This window comes from Xylocopa sonorina, chromosome 7 (genome assembly GCF_050948175.1).
Source record: "Xylocopa sonorina isolate GNS202 chromosome 7, iyXylSono1_principal, whole genome shotgun sequence".
NCBI classification, from domain to species: Eukaryota; Metazoa; Arthropoda; class Insecta; order Hymenoptera; family Apidae; genus Xylocopa; species Xylocopa sonorina.
This window is the reverse complement of record NC_135199.1, coordinates 6,555,087-6,578,558: the sequence shown is the minus strand read 5'-3', so window position 1 is coordinate 6,578,558 and position 23,472 is coordinate 6,555,087. Positions and strand designations below refer to the sequence as shown.

At 41.0% G+C, this 23,472-nt stretch overlaps 1 protein-coding gene across 5 annotated transcripts in view; it reads left to right on the top strand.

The window, feature by feature from the left end:
* LOC143425155 (myelin regulatory factor) overlaps positions 1–14,676 on the top strand; it is a 45,183-nt gene extending 30,507 nt beyond the window's left edge. The window contains exons 2-18 of one of the 5 annotated variants that reach the window (XM_076897712.1): positions 5,126–5,219; positions 8,884–9,081; positions 9,406–9,497; positions 9,578–9,900; positions 10,042–10,305; positions 10,679–10,857; positions 11,164–11,380; positions 11,654–11,812; positions 11,913–12,242; positions 12,377–12,636; positions 12,721–13,065; positions 13,151–13,322; positions 13,416–13,491; positions 13,594–13,706; positions 13,811–14,064; positions 14,148–14,373; positions 14,570–14,676. In XM_076897712.1, coding sequence (XP_076753827.1) covers positions 5,126–5,219; positions 8,884–9,081; positions 9,406–9,497; positions 9,578–9,900; positions 10,042–10,305; positions 10,679–10,857; positions 11,164–11,380; positions 11,654–11,812; positions 11,913–12,242; positions 12,377–12,636; positions 12,721–13,065; positions 13,151–13,322; positions 13,416–13,491; positions 13,594–13,706; positions 13,811–14,064; positions 14,148–14,373; positions 14,570–14,644 — 3,377 coding nt within the window. In that variant the 3' untranslated portion in view covers positions 14,645–14,676. Of the gene's footprint in view, positions 1–5,125; positions 5,220–8,883; positions 9,094–9,405; positions 9,498–9,577; positions 9,901–10,041; positions 10,306–10,678; positions 10,858–11,163; positions 11,381–11,653; positions 11,813–11,912; positions 12,243–12,376; positions 12,637–12,720; positions 13,066–13,150; positions 13,323–13,415; positions 13,492–13,593; positions 13,707–13,810; positions 14,065–14,147; positions 14,374–14,569 lie in introns of all 5 variants that reach the window. The other 4 variants (XM_076897710.1, XM_076897711.1, XM_076897709.1 and 1 more) reach the window with 4 other exon arrangements.
* The last annotated feature ends 8,796 nt before the right edge of the window (positions 14,677–23,472 follow it).

Below are 23,472 nucleotides of genomic sequence, written 5' to 3'. Positions count from 1 at the left end.
AATGTAAAAATGTTTACGTCGTTCGTAGGAGTTTTCTTCTTTTCTCGATCGCATCTCTCGAAATAAAATCTACTTTTTACCGTTCCTCAGCGCTATTTTGTTCAATTCAATGATATCGCAAGTAATTTCTTATACAGATTGTTAGAATGGCGAGAAAATGAGATTTTAACCCTCGATTACCCCAAAGAGAATCTTCTTTTCTTCACCCTCGTGTCGCGATGAAGAGACACAACATGGCGAACGATTTCATGGTCCGCACTGTTTCGAGTTTCCCGATTAAACGTGAAATTAACGTCGAGTCGCCTAACGACTTCCCGTCGCTTTGTTCCTAATAACAATGTAATTATTACGCAAAAGGCAGAAACACGGTGAAACTAGCAGCGCGCACCGTGGAAAAAAAGACAATCGTTCCTTTTTCCTTCTCTTTTTTCCGTTTTCTTTTTATCTTAGAAAGTTGTTCATCCTGCCGCGACGATTCCGCCGCGGACAATGAGACCGTTCCGCGGCGAGCCGAACGCGTGTTCCTCTCTCACTTTCGCATCCTTTTTCTCATACCTTCCTTTCAGTTCAGCCGGATCGGAAAAACCCAGCCTCGCAGTTTCCCGAACGCCATTTCTTCGGGCACGCGGAGACCTTCTAGAAACAGCTCGTTCCCTTTCTACGTCGAGTATTCCGTTGTTTCTTTCTCACTCTTCGCTGTCTTACGTTTCAACTAACGTTCTCCATTTTATTTGAACCATGTTTTAGAAGACACATTCGTGTTTCTTGAACGTGGCACGCGTTACGGTTCACATTTCTGATTTGTGACTGTAATTACGTGTACGTACAAATTATGGCGAACGATATCATTAATAATAATAGTAATAATAGTAATATTAATAATAATAGTAATACTAGTAATATTAATTATACCTTACGTAGATTAACGTCACCAACAAAACTTCGTGGTTTTGTAAAGAAATCGTCTTCGACGAACTTAAGAAGAGACGCATCCAAAACGTTTTATTGCAGCTTGGCTATCAAACCAGTCGTCTTTCTAAAATTACAGCTGCTTAGTTATATCTACGTTGGCTCGGGGTGTAGTAATAATATTCAGATTTAAGTCCATCTTGGTGCAGCCAAGGGCGGTGTTTGGTCGATACTTCGAGGAGGGATTGGTTGGCAACGGTCCAACCACCGGTATAATTCACCCCTCAAATTTCTGTCGCGTATATTATATCGGCCTCGAGTTTATATACGTGTCTGCGTCTCCAATGGTCGCTCGGTTGACCGTTTCAAAATGGCGTGCGATCGACCAACTCCCTTTTTTGCTCGCCAAACAAAATTTCTCGTTTAATTTCTCTCCTTTCTGTCTATTCATCATCGAACTAGCGACTCGTGGAGCTCGTCTAGAAATAAATACTCGTTTAAGCGACCGATTTCACCCTTTTACAGTGACAGATACCACCATTTTCCACCAGAAACGCTCGAAACGCGTCGCGAGTCGTCGCGTTGTTCCCTCTCGTCGATTCCAAGCGTCGAAGAACAGTTGACCAATCAAGATTCCATCGTTGTTCGTCGACTACATCGGGAATAAATTCCCGAAAAATGTGTAACGCGGTCGATTATGCAAAGCGTAGACGCAAAAGTGTACTTTTACGCGGCGTCGGTTTCGTGGAAGAGCGCGCATTACGATTTTCCTCACGTGTCCGCGGCCTCGTGGCTTCTTTCACCTTCGACGATGGCCGTGCGGCCTGTTCCTTCGACTACTGCCCGAGAAACGAACGTTCATTTGAAGTTTGTACGATTATTTTTGAAGAAATTGTTTGCAATTTGGTAACGCGAGATGTTAGTTTAAATTGCTTTTGTTTACCGCGGTATCTCGTCTCGCGTGAAAGCGAACTTGAAGTTGGGTTCTCTGGAGTGAGAAGGTTCTAACGTGCGTCCTCAGCGTTGTTTAACGGAACAGCAAGACGCATAACAAGGAATTATTTCGTCATACGTGCATTTGCATTAGGAAACACGCAAACAGCGGTTATCGTCGAGCATTCCTCGACGATTACAGGTTTTCCCTCGATCGGTTCCCATCTCCGTTTCCACGGACGCGATGCTTTCGAAACGGTTCGAGGAAGAGCGTAAACTCGTTTTAATGTCGTCGATGGTTGCTTTTAGCTCGACTTCATATTTATAACCACCGCGAGCTCGCGTTCTGTTAATGTATAGAGAGGAAAACACCGATTTTTAGGGCGAGCATGAGATAGATCTAGACTTTTTACGTACCCAAAGTGGCGTTTTATCAACCGTCCTTTCTTCGAAAGAAAACAGCCATTACTTATTTTTCTATACGATATTAAGTAGCTTCTCAAGCAATCTTTAAATATCGACAATGAACGAGTCAAAACGATTAACGATAAATCGACTTTTCGAATTTCGTCGAAGCATTCGATTTCTTTGATCGTGTTCACAAGTTAACTAATTTTCTAACGTCCACGTTTCTGTTTTCTGAAATTGATCATCATTGGCATTTAAATACCTGGAATGCGAAAATCAGAGCTTGCTCCGCAGCATTGCGCCGCGTACTCGCGCAGAGGTGGAGGAACAGTATCCGTGTCAGGCGTACGAACAATATACTCGTTGGTTAATCGTTGTTTGTGAACGTGAACAGGGTTCATTGATGGGTCGCTTAACCTCGTACGATGCGTATCTTTGGAGCGAAGTCTTAGAGGCGCCCTTACGCTCGCCGGGCAGCGTGAATGGCCGACCGGAAGCCACGAGTTATGACACTTGACATGGAGTCTTAAACGCTTAAGTGTACCAGGGCTGCGTGATCGCATTGTATTCTTCGTGCGCGTACGAGTTTACGGTTGCAGCCGAGAAACACGGCCTGATTCTTGACCCCCTCGATGCGCTCAGTTTATTCAGGACCCGCTGATTTTCGTCCTTACAAAATGGAGCTACTTTCGTTTCTTTGAAATCTTTTCGTACCCTTATTTCATCACGCTACGTTCGAGAATGGTGAACTTTTGTCTTTTTTTTTTCAACCGTTTGAAGAGAGAATTTCTGAGCCACACTCTTGCGAACTATTATTTCTTTGAAATTTTTTCGTACTCTTATTTGATCACGCTATGTTTACGAATAGTGAAATGATCGTCTTCTTTTTTTCAATCGTTGAAAGAAAAAATTTTTGAGCTACACTCTTGCGAACTATCGTTTCTTTGAAAATTTTTCGTACTCTTATTTGATCACGCTATGCTCACGAATAGTGAAGTGATCGTCTTCTTTTTTCCTTCAACTGTTCGAAGAGAGAATTTCTGAGCTACACTCCTGCGAATTTTCGTTTCTTTTAAAGTTTATCGTACTTTTATTTGATCACGCTACGTTCGCGAATGGTGAACCATTCGTTTTTTTTTTTTTTTTTAACGGTTCAAAGAGAGAATTTCTCTGGCGATCGATCGACTGTGAGATCTTTCTGGCTTAATCGAAATCATGGAAATCAGAGGCGAGCATTGCGACACTCACCGAGGAAACTCTAAGATCCACCGCAACGACCGCCATTGAACGAGCGCCGATACTTTGTTCGAGTTTCAATTGCTCGTAAAACTCGCTCCACTGAATGAACTCACACTTTCTCCGACTCTGCTGCCATTAAAACGCGTTACCACACGATTTCATTATTATCGCCCGTTATTGCCAGTTTCCTTAACAATCGTGTAAATCGTCGAAGTCATATCTCGCGAGCGCGTTCAGTCACCATGTGATTCGAGATTTCAACGAATCCCACGTACTTTTCTTATAATGAGTTGTACTTTGGAGTCTTCGAATTTTAAGTGGTGCGTAGATTAACAAATCTCTCTTCGTGATTTTATTTAAAATCGATTTTTCCTCTTTACTACCGAAATTTAAAGGCTGACGCATATGATGATCTCTGACGATGTGACTTCTATTCTTTTCTTTTGTAAATGAATCATCTTCCTAAGAATTTCGAGATTCCATCGAATGCCACGTACTTTTTTTATAATGAATTGTGCTTTGGAATTTTAAATGGCGTGCAAATTTACAAATCTTTCCTCGCGATTTTATTTAAAATCAATTCTTCCTGTTTACTATCGAGATTTAAAGGCTGACGCTTATGACGATCCATGACGATGTGACTTCTGTTCTTTCCTTTTTTCAATGAATCATCTTCCTAAAAATGTCCATTTATTTACAGTGCAGAATAGTTATCGATAAATACGAGCCCAAGCGTTGTTCGTTACGATCTCTAGAAGCGAATCGCGGAGTGGAGAACGACCTGCTCGAAACAGACGCGCCCTGAATTGCAATCTGTTCTTTCCTTTTCTAAATGAATCATCTTCCTAAAAATTTTCGTTTATTTACAGTGCAGAGTAGTTATCGATAAAAACGGGTCCAGTCGTTGTTCGTTGCGATCTCTAAGAAGCGAATCGCGGAGTGGAGAACGACTTGGTCGAAGCAGACGCGCGCTGAATTCCAAGGAGAGCGCGCAGCCGAGCGATTTCGAAATCGAGCGCCCGATAGACCTTTAGGGTGGCTCCGAGGTGAATCGCCGCCGTCGTTCTCACCTGCCTTGCTATTACTCCCACGTGGAATTAGCTGCATCCTCATTCCTCGAGCTCGTCGCGAGACGTAACTCGTACGTGTAAACGCGCCCCTCGCGTCGATGCATCAAGTTAGAATGGGACAGGTTCGATGATGCTCGATCCGCCATCTTTCTATTCCCGTTTCGAATCCAGTTTCTCCAAACTGTGTACAAACAACGCTATTCTATCTATGACGAATAGAAAATTGTTTTCTTTCATCTCTCACCGCGCTATACGATTTTTTATTATTTTTTACAGGGCGTTTGTACTTGTTTGGTAATGTTTACAAGTACAATGTGTGTAATTGATTATTTTGTCGCGTCATATTAAATTATTGCATGGATAATAGAGATAGAAAAATGTTTTAGCAGAGACATGTGGCTTTTAAGTTGAGATTGACTGCGGTGATTCTGTCGAGGATTACTCTCGGCCATTTTGAAGCGACAAGGCGGCTGGAGATGGCATATTTAAATGACGTCCGTGTTATCGTGATCTCCCGAGGCAGTTGTCGGTATTATTGATAACCGGTAACCCGTTTCTTTGTTCAGGTCGGAGCGATTTCGTCGGAGGCATAGACAACGAGGCCTTGGACTTCTCGCAGTTGGAAGATTTTATCAACAGCGACAGTGATCAACCCGCCACGTAAGTACATTCCATATTGTCCAATACGCTTGGTAGAATATCGAAGATCGTAAAAATATTGGCAAACATCGTCGAGGTTTCGCGCAGTTCTTTAATTCTCCGATTTCCATCGGACCATTAATTAGTTTCAAGGGTAACGCTGCTGTTTGTACACGATTCGTTAAGAATGTTTGAAACGCGATGAATTAAATTCGTTATCCTTGCAAATCTTAACGCGCAAACTCTTTACTGAAGAATATTCATTAATTTCGAGTACAAATTCGTGGAAGATTCTTAAAAAATATTATTTTCTCGCTGTTTTGTTTTTTATGCATTATGCAGCTTCCGTCGATGTTCGAGCATTGAAAACCACGACTCTGATAGCTCCTTTCGTGTGACAATTACGTCGATTTCGATGGGTAGCCATCGTTGACGCCTACAACGGGCGCACGTGCACATGTGTAACATTCACTGCAATCGGAACCACGGATTTTCATCATCCGCCGATACAAACCGCTCGTGTAACTCTTTCCAACGACTATTCATTGAATCTCACTGACAAAAATTCTAAACAAATTTATAAATTCATCTCCTCAAATTTCCATTTAATAATAACTACAATAAAAGTATCAAAAAATACTTTAATTCATTCGTCTATCAGAAAAAAAATTGTGCGACATAAAAACCACTGCATCTACCAACAAAAAAATTAAGTTCCTCCATATACTTCACTATCCTTTCAATCAAACATTTTCCCCTACACGCACACATTGCCAACGACAGCCAACCACGCAACTCCATCACCATTTATCCTCCTCGCCACGAAACACGCGACAGAATCCTCAGGAGGACAATCAAAAAGCGATGGCAGACGCTGCACAGAGTGTCGTTTGTGCAATGCGTGGTAAGAAGAAGAAGGACGCGTCGTCGACGCAGAAACGCGTGCAGACGATGCATGTTATCAACCGTACTGCTTAAACACGCGTGTGCACACGCACACGCTTGTCCACGCGCGGATGTGGAAGGAGCAGACAGATATCGTACGATAGCGGCCGCAGAGGTGTAATGATATAATGACAGAGACAGGCTGGACGGAATTGATGGAATCAGTGCTGGCCACGTCAGGGCTGGTAATCCAACCTAACGCACTCGTCCCATTAAAGGCCCCGCGTTCATCTCAGAACCAGATTTCATTCACGGATCAACCGAATGGAAGCTCTCTTCACCCTTGATCCCTGCTGCGTCGCGGCTGCTACGACGGGGTCGAAAGCGCGGGAAACGTTCCATCAGTGCGTTCGCCATTACGCTCGACTTTTCTGCGGAAACTTTATTGAACGCGTCCAGAAAGGAAATTTTCTATTTCATCATCTGCTGGAAATTGGTTTCATAAATAACTAATAGCGATTTATTTTTCTATACTGTTCTTCATTTCCACGCATTGGAAGTGATCTTTGCCTTGCACTCTCTCTGGAGAACTGAACTAAAGTTAAGACATATGGAGCTGATGACCTAAAGCATCGGTTACTGACTCTATCGTCTTTTATATAAACACACTTTAGAAATATATATCTGTAAAGAAATGCCATCTTTTCTCAATCGAGGACAAGAGATTCATTTTTGGATTTGGTTTCCAATGAAAACCAACATCATCGTTTGAGATTATCGTTATTACTACCATACTGCCGCATATTTATTAATTAAAAGCAATTACGAGATATTTAAAAATTGATCAATAGCTTTCTGCAGCTGATATGTTACTCTGAGAGCGAATGGTGAACTAACTCGTCGTTTTAAGATGTTCACTCGAAAAATTCATTTATTCCACGCGTGACTAAATTAGTGATTGATCGACGAGAAGATAATTTCATCATCCTTTGATATTTTTATGTTACGTTTATTGTGTAATAAGTATAGAGACTCACTTTGAATTTGTAGATAAATGGCATGGCTGACTGTGGCTCACCCCTTCTACTTTGCGGGTTGATTGGGTTCAAGTTTCAAAGAATTTCTTTCTGCTACGCAGAGGTGTTTGTAATTGATTTTGTCGTTTGAATTGAAGGCGTTGTCATTAAAATGAAACATAGAAAGTTTAATTCGTGAAGAGTTCATGGTAGTCAGTGGGTCGGGTGAATAGTAACGATAATGGCGTCTATGTTTGACCCTTGCCGCGCCTTGAGTCAATAGGGTTCAAACTATAAAGAAATCTTCTTCTATTTCTAGTTCTAATTGATGACCATTCTTCTATCGCTAATTGTAATTGATTACCGCGACACGAGCCTGGATATGGTGTCGAAAAAAATTGATCTTAAACTCGTGGACCAATAATTTCACTTACAAATCAAAATTAAGAAGAACTTACTGAGAAATTCAGAGATCTAACGTTTGAACAACCATCAAAGACAAATGTCGAGCAAACACTAGCTAAGACAAAGCTTGAATCTGGTTGCACATCGACTCACGACTTCCAAGCCTTTCACAGAACTTGTAACATAATTCAACTTCGATGTCGCCTCGCTTTGTACCAGTTTCGATAAATATTCATAGCACTCGAAGACAGCGATTTCAATCGTTCGACGAAGATTTACAGTGTCGTTAAATCATCGCAATTATTATCGACAATCTCGTGTCCCGTCGTACATGCGATTTTTTTTTTCATACGTTACATTGTGAACAATAATCGACGATCACAATCGGAGATCGAAGATGTTTGCAACAAAACGAGTATAGCTTCTGAATAAATGGAGAAGCAGACTGTTCTCAAGTCAGCTGGCAAATATTCAATGGTAATCGGTACAAGTATCAAGGATCCTAGGACTTGAAATCCCGACAGAATAATTGCATAATTACAGGGAGCAATATAGTCGTACGTGTTATTCAACGTAAATCGTTGCACGGATCGCGTAACGGAAGTGGATGGGATTCGTAGAAAATCCGTAAACGGGAAACCCGAAAATCTAATTCCAGTTCTTCTTTTAATCCGTCGAGATTAATTCATTGACACTAATCAGCCCTCGCGACTACGGACCTGTCAATTAATCAATTGTTTCCATCGTGAATCAACGTATAGCCTCCGCAGTTCTATTGCACCGCGAATAATTAGTGCATCGAAAGAACGATCGATCAACGATTCGTAATTACTGTGGCGTAAATTTCATTCTCGCGATGGAAGACTAATTTAGAAGTCGATTTGCATTCCCATCACGGCACGATAACGATGTGTGCCGATAATTTGCACGCACGATTGGCACGCGACTCGAGGAAAATCGCAGTTGCATTTTTTTTTTCAAAGAATATTCCAAGAAACAGGTGCACCAAAGAGCATCGATACTAGACAGATCGATTAAGTACTTATTTCCAACGAATCCTCTAAGTTTCCTCGAAATTAACGTTCACAGATATCACACTTTCAGAGACTAAATAAAACAAAACCTCCGTTCCTACGAAGTCCTTGATAATCGCCAGTTCCTTGCAGACAATTTCCAGCAAGAAACATCGTAACAACGCACGTATCAATTCGAAGGTCTCGCAGTTTTTCATATATATCTAATAATTTCGTGTCGCGACTCGATTAGTCGGGGATCGCGATTTTTCAGTCTGTCTGAGGCTTAAAACGTTCGATTCTCGACTAACGAGTTTCATCGTAGAATTTTCTGTTCGATTATCGAGTCTGTTTGTTTCATGACAGATATTTCGCGGACACCCTCGCGCACAATGAGAACGGGGGTGGAACAGCGACGCACGGTGGCAGGGTGGAGGCGGGGACCGGTCAACAGCCACCGTCTCGATTGCCATCGCCGATTACCCAAAGTCATCCTGTGTCGAGTACGTGCACGTCCGGTACCACCACCGTGCCGAATGGCGCCGCATACAAGGATCCGCAATCGTACGTTCACCCGTAAGTCGAGTTCGGCCAAGGGCTGGAATTACAACCTCCGCGATTAAGTCTGTCGTGGCCGCCTTTCGCGGCTTAAACGCTTCTTATCCCTTCCCTTTCTGGGCTGAGTCAGTTTGACTCGATTACTTTTATTATTTTTGTTATTCTTATTTTAATTGATGATAATGAGCTGATGTCTATTTCTATTTGGGAACATGGTTGGTATTTAAGCTATCTTCACTGTTTTAAAATTGAAACGTGGAAATCTACAATGTTTACTGATGGTAGTTGTTATAGAGGCCATGAATGAGTACTTTGATTGTTTGATTTTAGACATGCACTACCAGAAAGCCCACCGGACAGTGGCAGCGAACCACCCTATTCGCCGCCAGGTCACAACGACACCCAACACGTACATTCGCCACGTGAGTCCTGTCGAACAACCCCTAAGAGCGATGAAGCTGAATAAACAGCGTGTCGATTTATTTCATTTAATGAATTCCAGATCAAAAGGTAGCTCTTCAAGAAATGCTTCTTCATCACCAAGGAAATCAAGCAAACTACGCGCCAACTTTACTACCAGCATCGCCAAGGGCGTTAACGACAGCCACGGACCCCATGCTGTTGACTCACTCGGTGCTGACGTCTCATCTTGGGCCAGCAACCCCCAACATTCAACCCCAACAGCAGATAGGTCAGACTCTGGTGCCTCTGCCGCACGAGCACAGTCCTGGTAACATCAACACGTTGTACTCCTCCCTTCAATCGGCCCCCAAGAAGAGAAAATTGAGCCAGGACGGTCTTGTCCATGTGAAGCAGGTGCAACGAGTAAAATGTTTTACCATTATAATTGCGCTAAATCATGTAGAGACACGCGAGACGGTAGTGGTCGTTGATCAAGGACGATTCGCGTTATAGTAGAGAGGGGAGAGGCGTCAAACTTGTCTGAGAAGTTCGTGTCGTTTTTAGGAACCAGAATTGGGCACGGTCGAGCACAGTTGCAGCAGCAGCAGCGCGGTCCTCGACGGCGACGAGGTGGCGGATAACAGCTACATCGACGCCAGTTACCAGTGCATCCGGTTCCACCCGTTTCAGCAGACCTCCTGGCACGTCCTCTGCGATCACAATCTGAAGGAACTTCCAGTGCCCCATTATCGCGTCGACGCTGACAAGGGGTTCAATTTCAGTAACTCCGACGACGCGTTCGTTTGCCAGAAGAAGAATCATTTTCAGGTATCGAGTGTTTAGCGTCGAATATTTTGGGAAAGAGGGTTGAATGTATTCTTGTTTTAGCGATAATCGACTTTTCGAGCGTCGAAGTTTGTTTTAGAATGTACGTCTGCTCGTGAAACTTGTTCAGTCTTGAGGCAACCGGCACATCAATAGCGATCATTTTCGAAAAATAGAATTTATGCAAATCTTATTTTTATCGAAAAGTCACAGTCGTTACAAAGTATCTTAGTTGTGACTGTTCCCCGCTAAAATTGATCGAACCTTCCCTCGTTTCTTTTTGTTTGCCATTTACCACCTCGGGTTAAACGCGTTTCTCGTTATCCCACATTATTGAGGTACTAAAACAGAACTGGTTGCGGTACTGCTTTTCCAGATTACTTGTCACGCTCAGCTCCAAGGTGAGGCTATATTCGTCCGAACTGGTGAAGGTTTGAAAAAGATAAGTAGCTTCCAGTTGCACTTTTACGGCGTCAAAGTCGAGTCCCCGACGCAAACGATCAGAGTCGAGCAGAGCCAGAGCGACAGGAGTAAGAAACCGTTTCATCCGGTGACGTAAGTACACAGACAAACCTACAAAGCAGCCAGATAAATTACTATTGACCCTTCGTTAGGCGTGATTACGATGGCTTATTACGGATGCCGTTTCTAAAGCTCTAAAGATCGTCGACGAAACGGCCAGAAAGCGAAACGCACCGCCTAACTGAGGGTTGAAACGGACGGATTAATTTTCTTTTCTGTTTCGCATTTTCCACGTCGCGCGAGAACTGCCAGGCAAACACGTTTCGGAACCTTTAGTGCGAAATTCAAACAACCGTTCACCCCCGACAAATGTAAAATGGTTACGTTACACTAAAATAGAGCTGGTTTCAGGGTGGAACTAGGCGGCGAGCGGGTTACGAAGGTAACCGTTGGCCGTCTTCACTTCAGCGAGACGACCAGCAACAATATGCGTAAGAAAGGGAAACCGAATCCGGATCAACGATATTTCCATTTAGTCGTCGGCCTGCACGCTCACACCGCCGACCAAGCCAGCTATCAAGTGGTGGCTCATGCGTCAGAGAGAATCATCGTCAGGGTAATTGTTATCCCAATTACAGCGTCAGTGGTGTTGGATAGAGAGTCTATAGTTCTGAAAACCCTCTATAATTTATTATAGAGAGAATAGAAACGCGTTACATAAATTCCAATAAGGATATACAATTATCCTTAGACATTAAACGAAAGGAAATATAACAAGACATATAACTCTCTGAATCTCTTCTATCAGCTCCAACAATTATCCACGCTATAAATTAACATTGAATAGTTCTTAAACACAACTTCAAGTAGAATTGTAACGAAAATACAGGCAAGTAACCCAGGACAATTCGAGTCAGAAGGCAGCGGCGTGGGTGCAGAGGGTGGTTGGCAAAAAGGAGCAGCACCCGACAGCCTCTACCATGTTGGACGAGTTGGAATTAACACGGACAGGCCAGACGAGGCTCTCGTCGTTCATGGCAATATGAAGGTATTGTCGTTTAGTTAGAATCCACTTGCAATCAAGAAGAGTAAGCGTCAGTATCAGCGTCTCCAAACGAGTGTACATTTCTGGATCGAATCCTCCACAGGTAACTGGCCACATCGTCCAACCCAGCGACGCTCGAGCGAAACAAAACGTGCAGGAAGTGGACACACGCGAGCAGCTGCGAAACGTGCAACAATTAAGAGTGGTCCGTTATAGATACGCGCCGGAATTCGCGCAGCATTCTGGTCTGGGCATTAAGCAGCAAGAAGACACTGGAGTCATAGCGCAGGAAGTGCAGCAGATACTGCCGGAAGCTGTGCTACCAGCAGGGGACATTGTCCTTCCAAATGGCCAGAGGATCGAGAACTTCCTTGTAGTTAACAAGGAGAGGATATTTATGGAGAACGTTGGCGCTGTCAAAGAACTGTGCAAAGTAATAATAATATTTAATAATATTTAATTTTCCCTAAGATTTAGCAATTTACCAGTAGAATCCACTTTTTTTTTTTGCAACATGATAACGCCATTATTTTCTTGTATTATAAAAATTGTGCGCGATTCTTTCAGGTGACGGACAGTTTAGAGACTCGCATAGACCAACTGGAGCGAATAAACAAACGGCTGGCGAAGCTGAAACGGGGCGACAGCCTGAAAAGTTCGATTAGTACAATCTCTAGCATATCAAGTAACAAATACTCATCCTCGATTAATAGTAAGACTACTGTTCAAGGAAAAGGGAAGAAGGGCGAGAGGGAGGACGAGCTGCTTTGCAGCAACAAGTTCATCCAGATTATCATCGTTATACTTATCCTTATCATGGCGTTTTGGTAATTGAGCACTTCCCTACAATCCCGCTCGCAAATCGCGTTCGTTTTCGTCAAACGATTGAGATCTGGATTTTGTGGTTTCAGCTTAGTCGCAATGGCGACGTTATACTTCTTAGAATATCAAAAACGTAGCAGCTTAGAATGGTCAGCGGTGGCTGGCAATGGAATGTTGGCAATCAGACCAGCCGACCCGTCCACGGTCTCGAGTACACCCAATTACGATCCTCGGTACAACTCGTTGTTGGACAGCACGTTGTCGTCCTTGTACACGAAGCACGGATCGCACAGCAGAGGTCTGGACAGCAGTTTGTCTGTGAAGAGCAACGCGTTTTCCACACAGACGCCTCACACGAAACAGCAGCTTTATTCGCAAGAAATGTGGTATCCCATTAGTCATTCGGGGCCGCAACCAAAGCTAGAGAAGAACAGGTTCGTGGTTAAAGGTGTTAATGCAGGGAGGGAGGCTTTAACTGCACGGACAAATGCTAACGAGTACGTGAAATTAATTCCTTAGCGAGATCCCTGGTAACTGGTTGAGCAGAAATGGTGCCGGTGCTATCCCCAGTAACGTGGACGAGAACGATCAAGGATCAGAAGTGGACTCGTCCTTAAGCAAAGGCTTGATTCCATTGGGCAGACCTACCAATTGTCCCAGACACTTTACTGGATTTGCGAATCCGTGTCAGGTATAACTTTTCTCTTCGTATGAGCGTACTTTCGCGTTTCATTCCGTTTTGCTTTCGATATTAAGCTGAAACTATGTCAATGAATACTTTCAGGTATTCTGTTGTATACCGAAGATTCCTCAGTTTGAAGACTCCGAGCCTGACCATCCACCAGAAAAGAAGTCGATCTGTAAGTATCGCGTTACAGCACATGAGCCTCGAACGTGTACGATACAATTTAACTGAGAGTACCATCGTTGATGTGTACCAAAATGGCGTCTTTATTTTTTAGCAGATCACATAGAGCAGCCATTAAGCGTGCACGAGGAGAAACGCAAAATAAGCAAAAGCTTTCAGAACGGTATCAGCCCATCCGATCCAAGCACTCAAACGCTCGTTAAAGAGGTACAAATTATCAATTAATATTTCACATATTAATAATAAAACCAGAGGAGTCTTACACTAAGAATGATTCTGAGAAATATTAAAAATCATTCTATTTATCGTAGAATAATTACAAGTATCTGCATAAGAGGACAAGAAGAGATACTAGCGGTGGAGACTGGGCGGAAGTAGCTAGCAACGCAGCAGGATCATTACCACCAGAGCCTAAGCCACAGTTGTGGATAGTAGCTGAGAACTTTAACGCTTCCCTCGATCAAAAGTATTGCTTTGCGTCCTCGCAGGACGCTCCGAATAACATTACTTGCACCATTCCTCTGTCGAAGCACATGCCAGACGTTCAGCTCACGTTACATTTCATGTAAGTTTCTCATAATTAGACACTCTAACGGGTTCGTCAGTTGTCTCGTGGTTCACGGTCTAATTTCTTCATTTGCGTCTCAGTGGAATGCCTTGGTACGGTCTGGTGCAGCAGTGCTCGTCGCCAACAAATCCTGGCGTCGACGAGTCTCCGCTGTGCGGCCCGAAATACACGATGCAGCAACAAGCTCAACTGAAAATTGATATCGAGAATAACAATCAAAGGGGCGACCAATCGTTTCCCCTCGATGTTGCTCACTATTTCAGGAGAACGTTAAGGTTTCGCGTGCCTACTGTACAGCCGCAAGAGGTAATCAATTTTATCAGTTTCATTTAAGTATATATATATCACGATCGTGTAAAAAAACGTGATCATTTTCAATATATTATTTAAATGCAAATGGATTCTTTAAAAATCTGCATAGGTTTAAAGTCGAATCCGAACTAATTCCAAGATACATTTTATAGCTCAATGTTCAACCATCGCAATTTTTCTTCTTTTACAGAATATTTGTAAGAATAAACACGGTGTCGATTACTTGGAGTACACGTTGCACTTTTATCGAGACTGCGACGAATAATTAACTATAAAACGGCGAACGCTCGTAGGGGAGCTCAGTGCGAGGAGTTTCACGCGTCCGTTTGAGAAAGATCGTTGAGTGTCGGCGCAGCAGGACCTTCTTGTGCCTTCGTAACGTATTCCGTCTCCATATTTCCTTCAGCTATCAAATTATATACAACAATATTTGATAATATATCTATATGTACACATATCGTCAGATAAATCTGTAACTGTATTTTATATATTACTACGAAATAGCAGATAGCGTGGCGGTCAGGACGATCGACAGAAACGGATAGGTGTTACAGGCTCGAGCAGTGGATTCGTCCCTCGATTTACGCGGTAAACACTCTTTGTACGCTGCGAGCAATTAATTGTTAACGTGAAATTATTGTCATTCCATCGTTTGGTTGAAGATTTTTAGAAAGTAACAAATCAGCTACTTTCGAGAGCTTATCGATTTGATTGAAAGTGAAATTGCGCGTGAATCGAGGAAAGACTGTTTGTCAGTTGATGGGTGACGATCGAGACGTTTCTAATTCTTTCTCTTTCTTTTTTCCTCTACCAGGTACGTGAAACTGCTACCCTGTTGAAAATTCTAACGATAAGTGTAAGATACTGTACAAAATCAATCGCTTCGAAATCTGGACACCCATCAACTACAATCTAGAGTTAACGTTCCAATCATTTCTACGTTATTTATACTCATGTACAGAATACTATTATAATTATTATCGGATAGCTGTTTGCATTATATTAAGAAGATGATGAAGAGAACAGAGATTTGCTGGCCGATGTCCCAGTCGACTCTGCATCTGGTACAGGCTTAGTTTTAACTTGTCGATTATTATTCCATGTACAATCTATATTTTAATCAATTAAATTATCGATTTACGTGTAGGATTTCTAAAGACAGAACGTGTAGAGGAGGCGAGGCAGACGGTATAGATGTTATACGGTTAGTCCTCTGCGGGAGAATGATGAACCTTGTGATCGGGCAGACGCTTTTAATCGATCGTTCGATGATTATCGAAGGATGCCTGTTTGTTAAACGTGTACAAAGCAATATTAATTATTCAGTTAATGTCTAGCTTAAGGTCTCACTTTGTCTTAAACTCCCTTCGAATTCGACTCACGGACGTCACGCGTTATCATAGAATTTCAAGTTCCTAAAAGGTATTTTGTATAATAATTGTCCATTTCGTACGGTAGATTTAATTGCACACATACAGACACTCCCAAACACACACACACACACACACACACACACACACACACACACACACACACACACATACACATACACGTTGTTCACACTTGTACTCTGTAAGAAATTATCCATTGCATGCGAGTAGATCACTATTATCATCGAATCACTTATATTGCTAATAATACTGTTATAATGGTAATATTATTATTACTACACGCCTGTAATTAAATTGAAGGTATATTCATTTCCGTTCACGAAATTCACCAAGTGCTATCGTGCTATTAATCATTATAGATTTTAAAAGATGTCGACAAAACGAAGCAGAACAATATATTATATATATATATTATCGCTATTCTACTTTCATTTAAGTTAAATTAAAATCATCGTATATACTTTTGTACTGTTACGATTTTATTTTATAATTACCTTGTTTCTTCGTTAATTGTTCAAATTTTAAAAATTTCAGAAGACTTCCTCGAAAAGAAAAAGGACAGTAGAAAATAAGTTCAGATGTAATTGAGTTCTCTTTCATTACGCTTTCTTGAAATTTGTCCAATTGTTTGCACGAGTATATACGATACAACAAGCGTCACTTCTGCCGTCCATACGTTTTCCTCCAGCGAAGACATTTTACTGTAAGTTTTAAGCGAACATTAATTGTAGCTACATATATATATATATTTTTCCAGGAGAAATAAGCTCACACGCGCGAGCTTAACGTTCACACGTGTCAGCCTCGTGTATAAAGAAGACAACTAGCTATTGTACAGTAATTATACGTAATCGAGAGAAGCGTAGCCGCGGTTAAGACGCCCTGATATATCCCATCGTGGCGTTAAAGATCTTTTCCAGTGGTTTTCCATTTTACAGACACGTTCCATAGTATTATTCCATTCGTTATATTCTCCATTTGCCACTTGACTTCTTCTCTTTTCCTTCTTCTTTTTTTATATATATATACATATATCATATTTCACGTGCAATTTCTAATTTTTAATTATCGATTCGATTGATACAAATTAACATCAATCGTGGTTCCATATGTATTAATATTATCGTGACACAACTGTAAGTTACGCACGAATGTGCGTATACGATGTTACAATGATATTAATCCCCTTTACGTGTAACTGTTGTTTTTATACAGAATTTATTTAAAACGATGGATCAGCAAAAATTCTGTACGGAAGATTGTTTATATACTACATGTATTATTTTCTTTTAAAGATTTTATAAATAATCTCCATTCCTTCTTCCCACTCTCTCTCTCTCTCTCTGTATATTTTTCATCTTCATTTCTTTTTTTTTTTAGCAAACACAAAATGCTTTATCGTTGCTTGCAAGTTAATTACCATCTGTCATGTTACTGTAACGTATCAGAATTTGTTATAGCTTTATATTTTACTGTATCATACCGATTCGCGTCGCACAGAAAGAAGAAAAGACACGATTCACCCATACATATCTTTTCTTGTTCACGTTGTACGATGGACTTTGCGATTGGACAGGATTCTTTAAACGAAGGAGGGACGCGGATGAATTGTAATCACAGTGGTAGCGTAACGTCGCGAGGTAAACGATGTTCTCGACGCCCTTTACATTAATCCACGCGAGACGAGAATCACCAGTGACATTTATATAATCGAGGAAAGGAAGCTGCGTGCTTCGAGCGATGTCAGTAGGACTTGTACATATAGATTTAGAGTAGCGATGGCGCGTGTACCACTTGTGGCGAACACGTTTATCCTTCTAAGCGGCTAGAAATCATGTAACCAAGCGTCGAACTACCCTTAAGCGTATCATTTGTCGGTCGATCACGAATTGCACTCGCGAAACGGACAAATCTATCGTTACTTCGAGCGAATAAATATTGTACATCTTCGTAAACATATTTTTAACGAAGCTGTTCAAGTATTCCTCTTTCGATCGAACGATTCGACGAGATTTTTGTTTCTATTCGCGAAGAACACTCTGTTTTTGCTATTCCTTTGTAATTTACGAGGGCAAGCCGTAATTCGAGCAAAAGTAAGGGAAATTTATCGAAGGAACGTTTAATCGCGCTCGATGGACGAACGTAATTGAACGATTGATTCGCTAGTCTCGTTATACTCTGTTCCAATGTAACACGTTTCTCTTTTCTACTAATATTAAAACGTATCCATTGTATTTTATTAAGCGCGACGATTCACAGTACTATTTATGTACATTTGAAAAAAAAAAAAGAAAACGAGGAAAAACGAAGGGAAACGCATGTAAATGTTATATTCACGTATTTATGAAACCGTACAGTTAAGAGAAATATATATATATATACATACACGTAACGAATCTGTATTCGTAGGAAAATAAAGATATTGCTCCAAAGTTGTAATCGTTTCACGTTAGAGTTCGAGTTGATCAGCTGTTGTAATCGATTTAATTCGTCCGCTATCAGTCGCCACGTATATGTGACAAACGTTCAATTAACAAAGACGCGTTGAAACGCGATCTGAACCGAACAATTAAGCTCTACAGCGACACATACTTGCGCTAACTTAAAAAACCGTTTATTTCACTTTTTCTCTTTAGAATGTTCTAAATATAAATAAGTAAAGTCTATTTCAATTGGTGTCGTCTAATCCTGAAAAAAGTTCTGGGCTCTCGTGGACGTTTCCTCAACGAGACAGTAAACGAGTTAAACAAATTGTAAATAAAATAGTTAAAACGAGAATGTATACGTGAAACAGTGGCACAAAGAAAGAGTATCGTCCTCAGTCGGTTAAGCGAAACAAGATTCGAGACAGACAAGCAAAACGAGACTCGTTTCTGGCTGATCAAGTAGCATAAGAGTCGACGCTAGTCAGACAAGTAGAATATGCGCCTTGTATAGTCAGACGAAGTAAGTGGGGACGACCAATGTTTCTTTAACGCGCAAAGATCGGTCGTAACTTGTGTCGAGCAAGTGGAGACAAGTGCTTCTTGCATAGAGACAAGTATATAAGCTACTAGGAACAATTTGCATCCTTTGAACTCGTCGTATTCTCGAACGTTAGCAACAGAAACTATCCCCAACGTCTGGCAGCAATAAAAGGTTTCCATTTCAATGAAAAAGTCGAGATGCACGTTGCATTCTCGACAAATCGAAAGTGAAACATTCGAGACTGGCGACTCAAATGTGTTTAATTAATTGTTATTGAATTTTATCGCGTCAGATATTTTTGGAAATTAATTTTCTGAGACCCACGTCCGACGTATCTGGTGCAAACTTCCGCGAATGGGTGTATCTGTTTCACCCGGAAATATCGTATTTATTTTACTTGGAGGTGGGTGGAGGGGCGGATATCCGCGCAAGTAGAATGCCAGTCAAAGAGGAACGCTCAGACGAGAGCTCGCCGATTAGGCGTGTCGCGGAGGCCGAAGATGTGACGCGGAAGGACGGAAATATCGTTCCTGGTCTCGAAATAGCGTCGATTTCCGCGTCTATCTGACGTCCGTCCCTCTTTGACCGTCGAGAACGGACTCATCTGTTATTTAGACGAACTTGTCCTCGATATTTTTGTCTACAACTTGTTACCAGAAACTGGACTGCGCGTCCTGTTTCCGGAAGCCTCGTTGCGAACAGATTTCGCTTTGTCTGTCACGGATGTGCGAATGTAAATGCTGTAGCTCATTCAAACTAAGGTTTCGAGATTTAAAGAGTTGGAAGTTTGAAAGGTGATAGACTTTCGAAGATCGAAGAATAAAATGTTTGAGAACTCGAAAGCTTGAAATTAGGGAAGCTTCAAGCTTAAAGCTGAAAACTTTGGAAGCTTTAAAATTAAAAAGTAAGCTTTCGAAGGTCGAGAAATAAAATGTTTGAGAACTCGAAAGCTTGAAATTAGAGAAGCTTCAAGCTTGAAGCTGAAAACTTTAAAGTTAGAAATGTCTAAAGCTTGGCAACTCCAATTTGAAGCCTCGACATATTAAATTTCCAAAATTTCCAAAATTCCAAATGCAAGAAGCTCAAAAGTGGAAGCTTTCGAGCTACAAACTTGGAACTCCAATTCAAAGATGCAATCAGCTGCACCTCCGCGTCGAAGCTCAGCGACGTGCGGGCGTCGTGCGTGAAATTGCATTCCGTGAATCGACCGTTCACGGGACGCTGCGCGAAATTTACTGCCACGGAGATGAGGGAACTCGACGTACACGAAGCAACAGCATTGCGACACGAAACAAGTGTCAACGACACGCGTCTATCCGTCGAGTTTCGATGATTTTCAGTAGTAGCACACCCGGCAAAGTGATTTGGCAGTCGTTACTGAAATTAGTCACGAATTGTGTTCGCGATTAATACCCGTTCTCTCACCTGGACCTGAGCCACTTACTCATCCGAAATAGAAGACTGCTAGAAGATCCTCCACTGAATCGCGCATATTTCCGTCGATACGTGGACTCCTCTTTACTGAATGGTCCTCGACTGGCGTTAGGTAAGAAGAATGAAGCGTTTATTTAATTTCTAAATAAATCAGTAAATTGAAAGCTGGCGCGAGATGTCGAGAATACAAACAGAAGAAGATACAACAATTTCTATACTCTTAATTTCTAATAATAATAAATGATTCTAATATTAAAGTAACGTTGAATTGAATGTTTACTTGAATCAGTTCATGAATGATTAATTTCTAATAATAATAAATAATTCTAATATTGAAATAACGTCGAGTTGAACGTTTACTTGAATCAGTTCATGAATGAAATTCACTAGTCGTTGTTAAATCTATTTTAGCTCAACAATGAAGCTTCCTGCCGTGGTTCTAGTACGGAGGTCGAGCCTGTCGAAGATATTTCTAGCAGTGGCACAAAAGAGGGTCGTCGAACATTCGAAAGGTCGTAAATTCCATCGCTGGTGACCTTGGTCGGGCGCCAGCTCGCGACCTTCTCCAGACTCGCATAACTTCCTCTTTTTTATCGACGAGGAACGATCCCAGTCGCTTCTGTCCGAAATAAACGCGCTTTCTTCCACCAACTTCATCGCGTTACAGGTTTCGTAAAACAAAGCGCAACGATGGTGCAGTTATTCTGAGAAGCTCGATCTTTTTTTAAATTTCAATGTGTTATCGTTCCCCAGTTTATTTATACCATAGATTTTATCAGACAAAGCACCATGGGGTGAAAAATTATCCTGTAAAATTCTGAAAAATTTATTTCCAAATGCTCTTTCTTTTTAAAAGTGCAATACGTTATTATAGGAAAATAAACAATTGCTTCCCGTCGTGCTCGTGTCATAAATTTTATTAAGTAGAGTACAGTGGACTGTGAACTTTTTCGAGTAGTTAAATATCCTAAAATCGTAGAAATTTCTATTTTCTTCCGTAGACGCCGCATTATCCCCATCCGTGGCACCTGAAGATTTATTTAGAACGAGCAATTTGTCTGCTCGCGAAGGAATTCGCATGTTTCGTCACTGGTAATGCGAGCAGCTGTCATCTCCCGAATTTTATGACTCAAACTTGCTGTGATTATGTAATCAACGTGACGCGGTTTCGCCTAATTACTTCGGGATTTAGCGACGAGTGCCAGAGGCTTGTCGAATCCGCTGCGCAGGTGTTAAAATTAGCAAGGGTATTTCACTTCAAATTGTACTTGTTAGTTGATTGCATTTCCTTCCTGTTACAGATAACACAACATGGAAATGGAAATGAGGACCTTACAGCATGCATTGAAGTTCAAGAAACCTCTTCTATCAACCAGCACAAATTATAATTTGAAATACTATTATATTAATTATACATTTTGCAAATACTATTACACGTACATTAGTTTTAAGCAAATCTTTATACCTACAGGATACAATATGCATTAGAGTGCAATTACACTAGTGTAAATGTAAATTATTATGTTACATGTATAAGTATTATAAAGTATACATTGTAATCTTCATTTGTAGCGCATATGTTAATTATTTATTTAAATAAATCAATTGTTTAAATGGAATACCATGAGTTACATCATTTACCTTTAACTTCATCCACCACCAGTCCTTCTTCCTCGTCATTTTCACAAGTAGAAGTAAGATAGATTACAAAATTTCAAAGTTACCGAAAAATTGGGAAAGTATCAGGAGAACATGACGTCATAGAAGGTATCGGGAATTCCAGGAATTCTCGATGACGTCATTTCCAAGAAGTGGCACTTTCGAATACCTCCTCACATGTTATGTTCTCCTGATACAAAGTCGGATTTTCGAGTTTTCGATCGAAAAATTAGGAAAGTATCAGGAGAACATGACGTCACAGGAGGTATCGCCATTTCCAGGAATTCTTGATGACGTCATTTCCAAGAAGTGGCACTTTCGGATACCTCCTATGACGTCATGTTCTCCTGATACAAAGCCGGATTTTCAAGATTTTGTTCGAAAAATCGGCAATGTATCAGGAGAACATGACGTCATAGGAGGTATCCGAATAGTGCCATTTCTTGGAAATGACGTCATCAGAAATTCCAGGAATTTCGGCGATTCTTGGAAATGACGTCATTTTCCTAGAACTGGCAAGCATACCTCCTATGACGTCATGTTCTCCTGATACTTTGCCGATTTTCCGAACAAAATCTTGAAAATCCGACTTTGTAACAGGAGAATATAAGTAGTGAGGAGGTATGCTTGCCACTTCTAGGAAAATGACGTCACTTCCAAGAATCGCCGAAATTCCAGGAATTTTCGATGACGTCATTTCCAAGAAGTGGCACTATTAGGATACCTCCTATGACGTCATGTTCTCCTGATACATTGCCGATTTTTCGAACAAAATCTTGAAAATCCGACTTTGTAACAGGAGAACATAAGTAGTGAGGAGGTATCCGAAAAGTGCCACTTCTTGGAAATGACGTCATCAGAAATTCCAGGAATTCTGGCGATTCTTGGAAGTGACGTCATTTTCCTAGAAGTGGCAAGCATACCTCCTGTGACGTCATGTTCTCCTGATACTTTGCCGATTTTTCGAACAAAATCTCGAAAATCCGACTTTGTATCAGGAGAACATAACATGTGAGGAGGTATTCGAAAGTGCCACTTCTTAGAAATGACGTCATCAAGAATTCCTGGAATTCCCGATACCTCCTATGACGTCATGTTCTCCTGATACTTTCCCAATTTTTCGATAATTTTGAAATTTTGTAATTTATCTTACTTCTACTTGTGAAAATGACGAGGAAGAAGGACAGGTGGTGGATGAAGTTAAAGGTAAATGATGTAACTCATGGTATTTCTTTTAAATAATTGATTTATTTAAATAAATAATTAACATATGCGCTACAAATGAAGATTACAATGTATATTTTTATAGTACTTATACATGTAACGCAATAATATGCATTTGCACTACTATAACTGCAATCTAATGCATATCGTATGTTGCAAGTATAAAAGTTAGCTTAAAACTAATGCACGCGTAATACTATTTACAAAATGCATAGCTAATATAATAGTATAACATATAAATATATAATTAATATAATTATAATTAGTGTTGGTTGATAGAAGAGATATTAGAAGAGATATTTGCTTAAAACTAATGTACGCGTAATACTATTTGAAAAATGTACAATTAATATAATAATATAATATATAAATGTATAATTAATCTAATTATAGTTAGTGTTGCTTGATGGAAGAGATT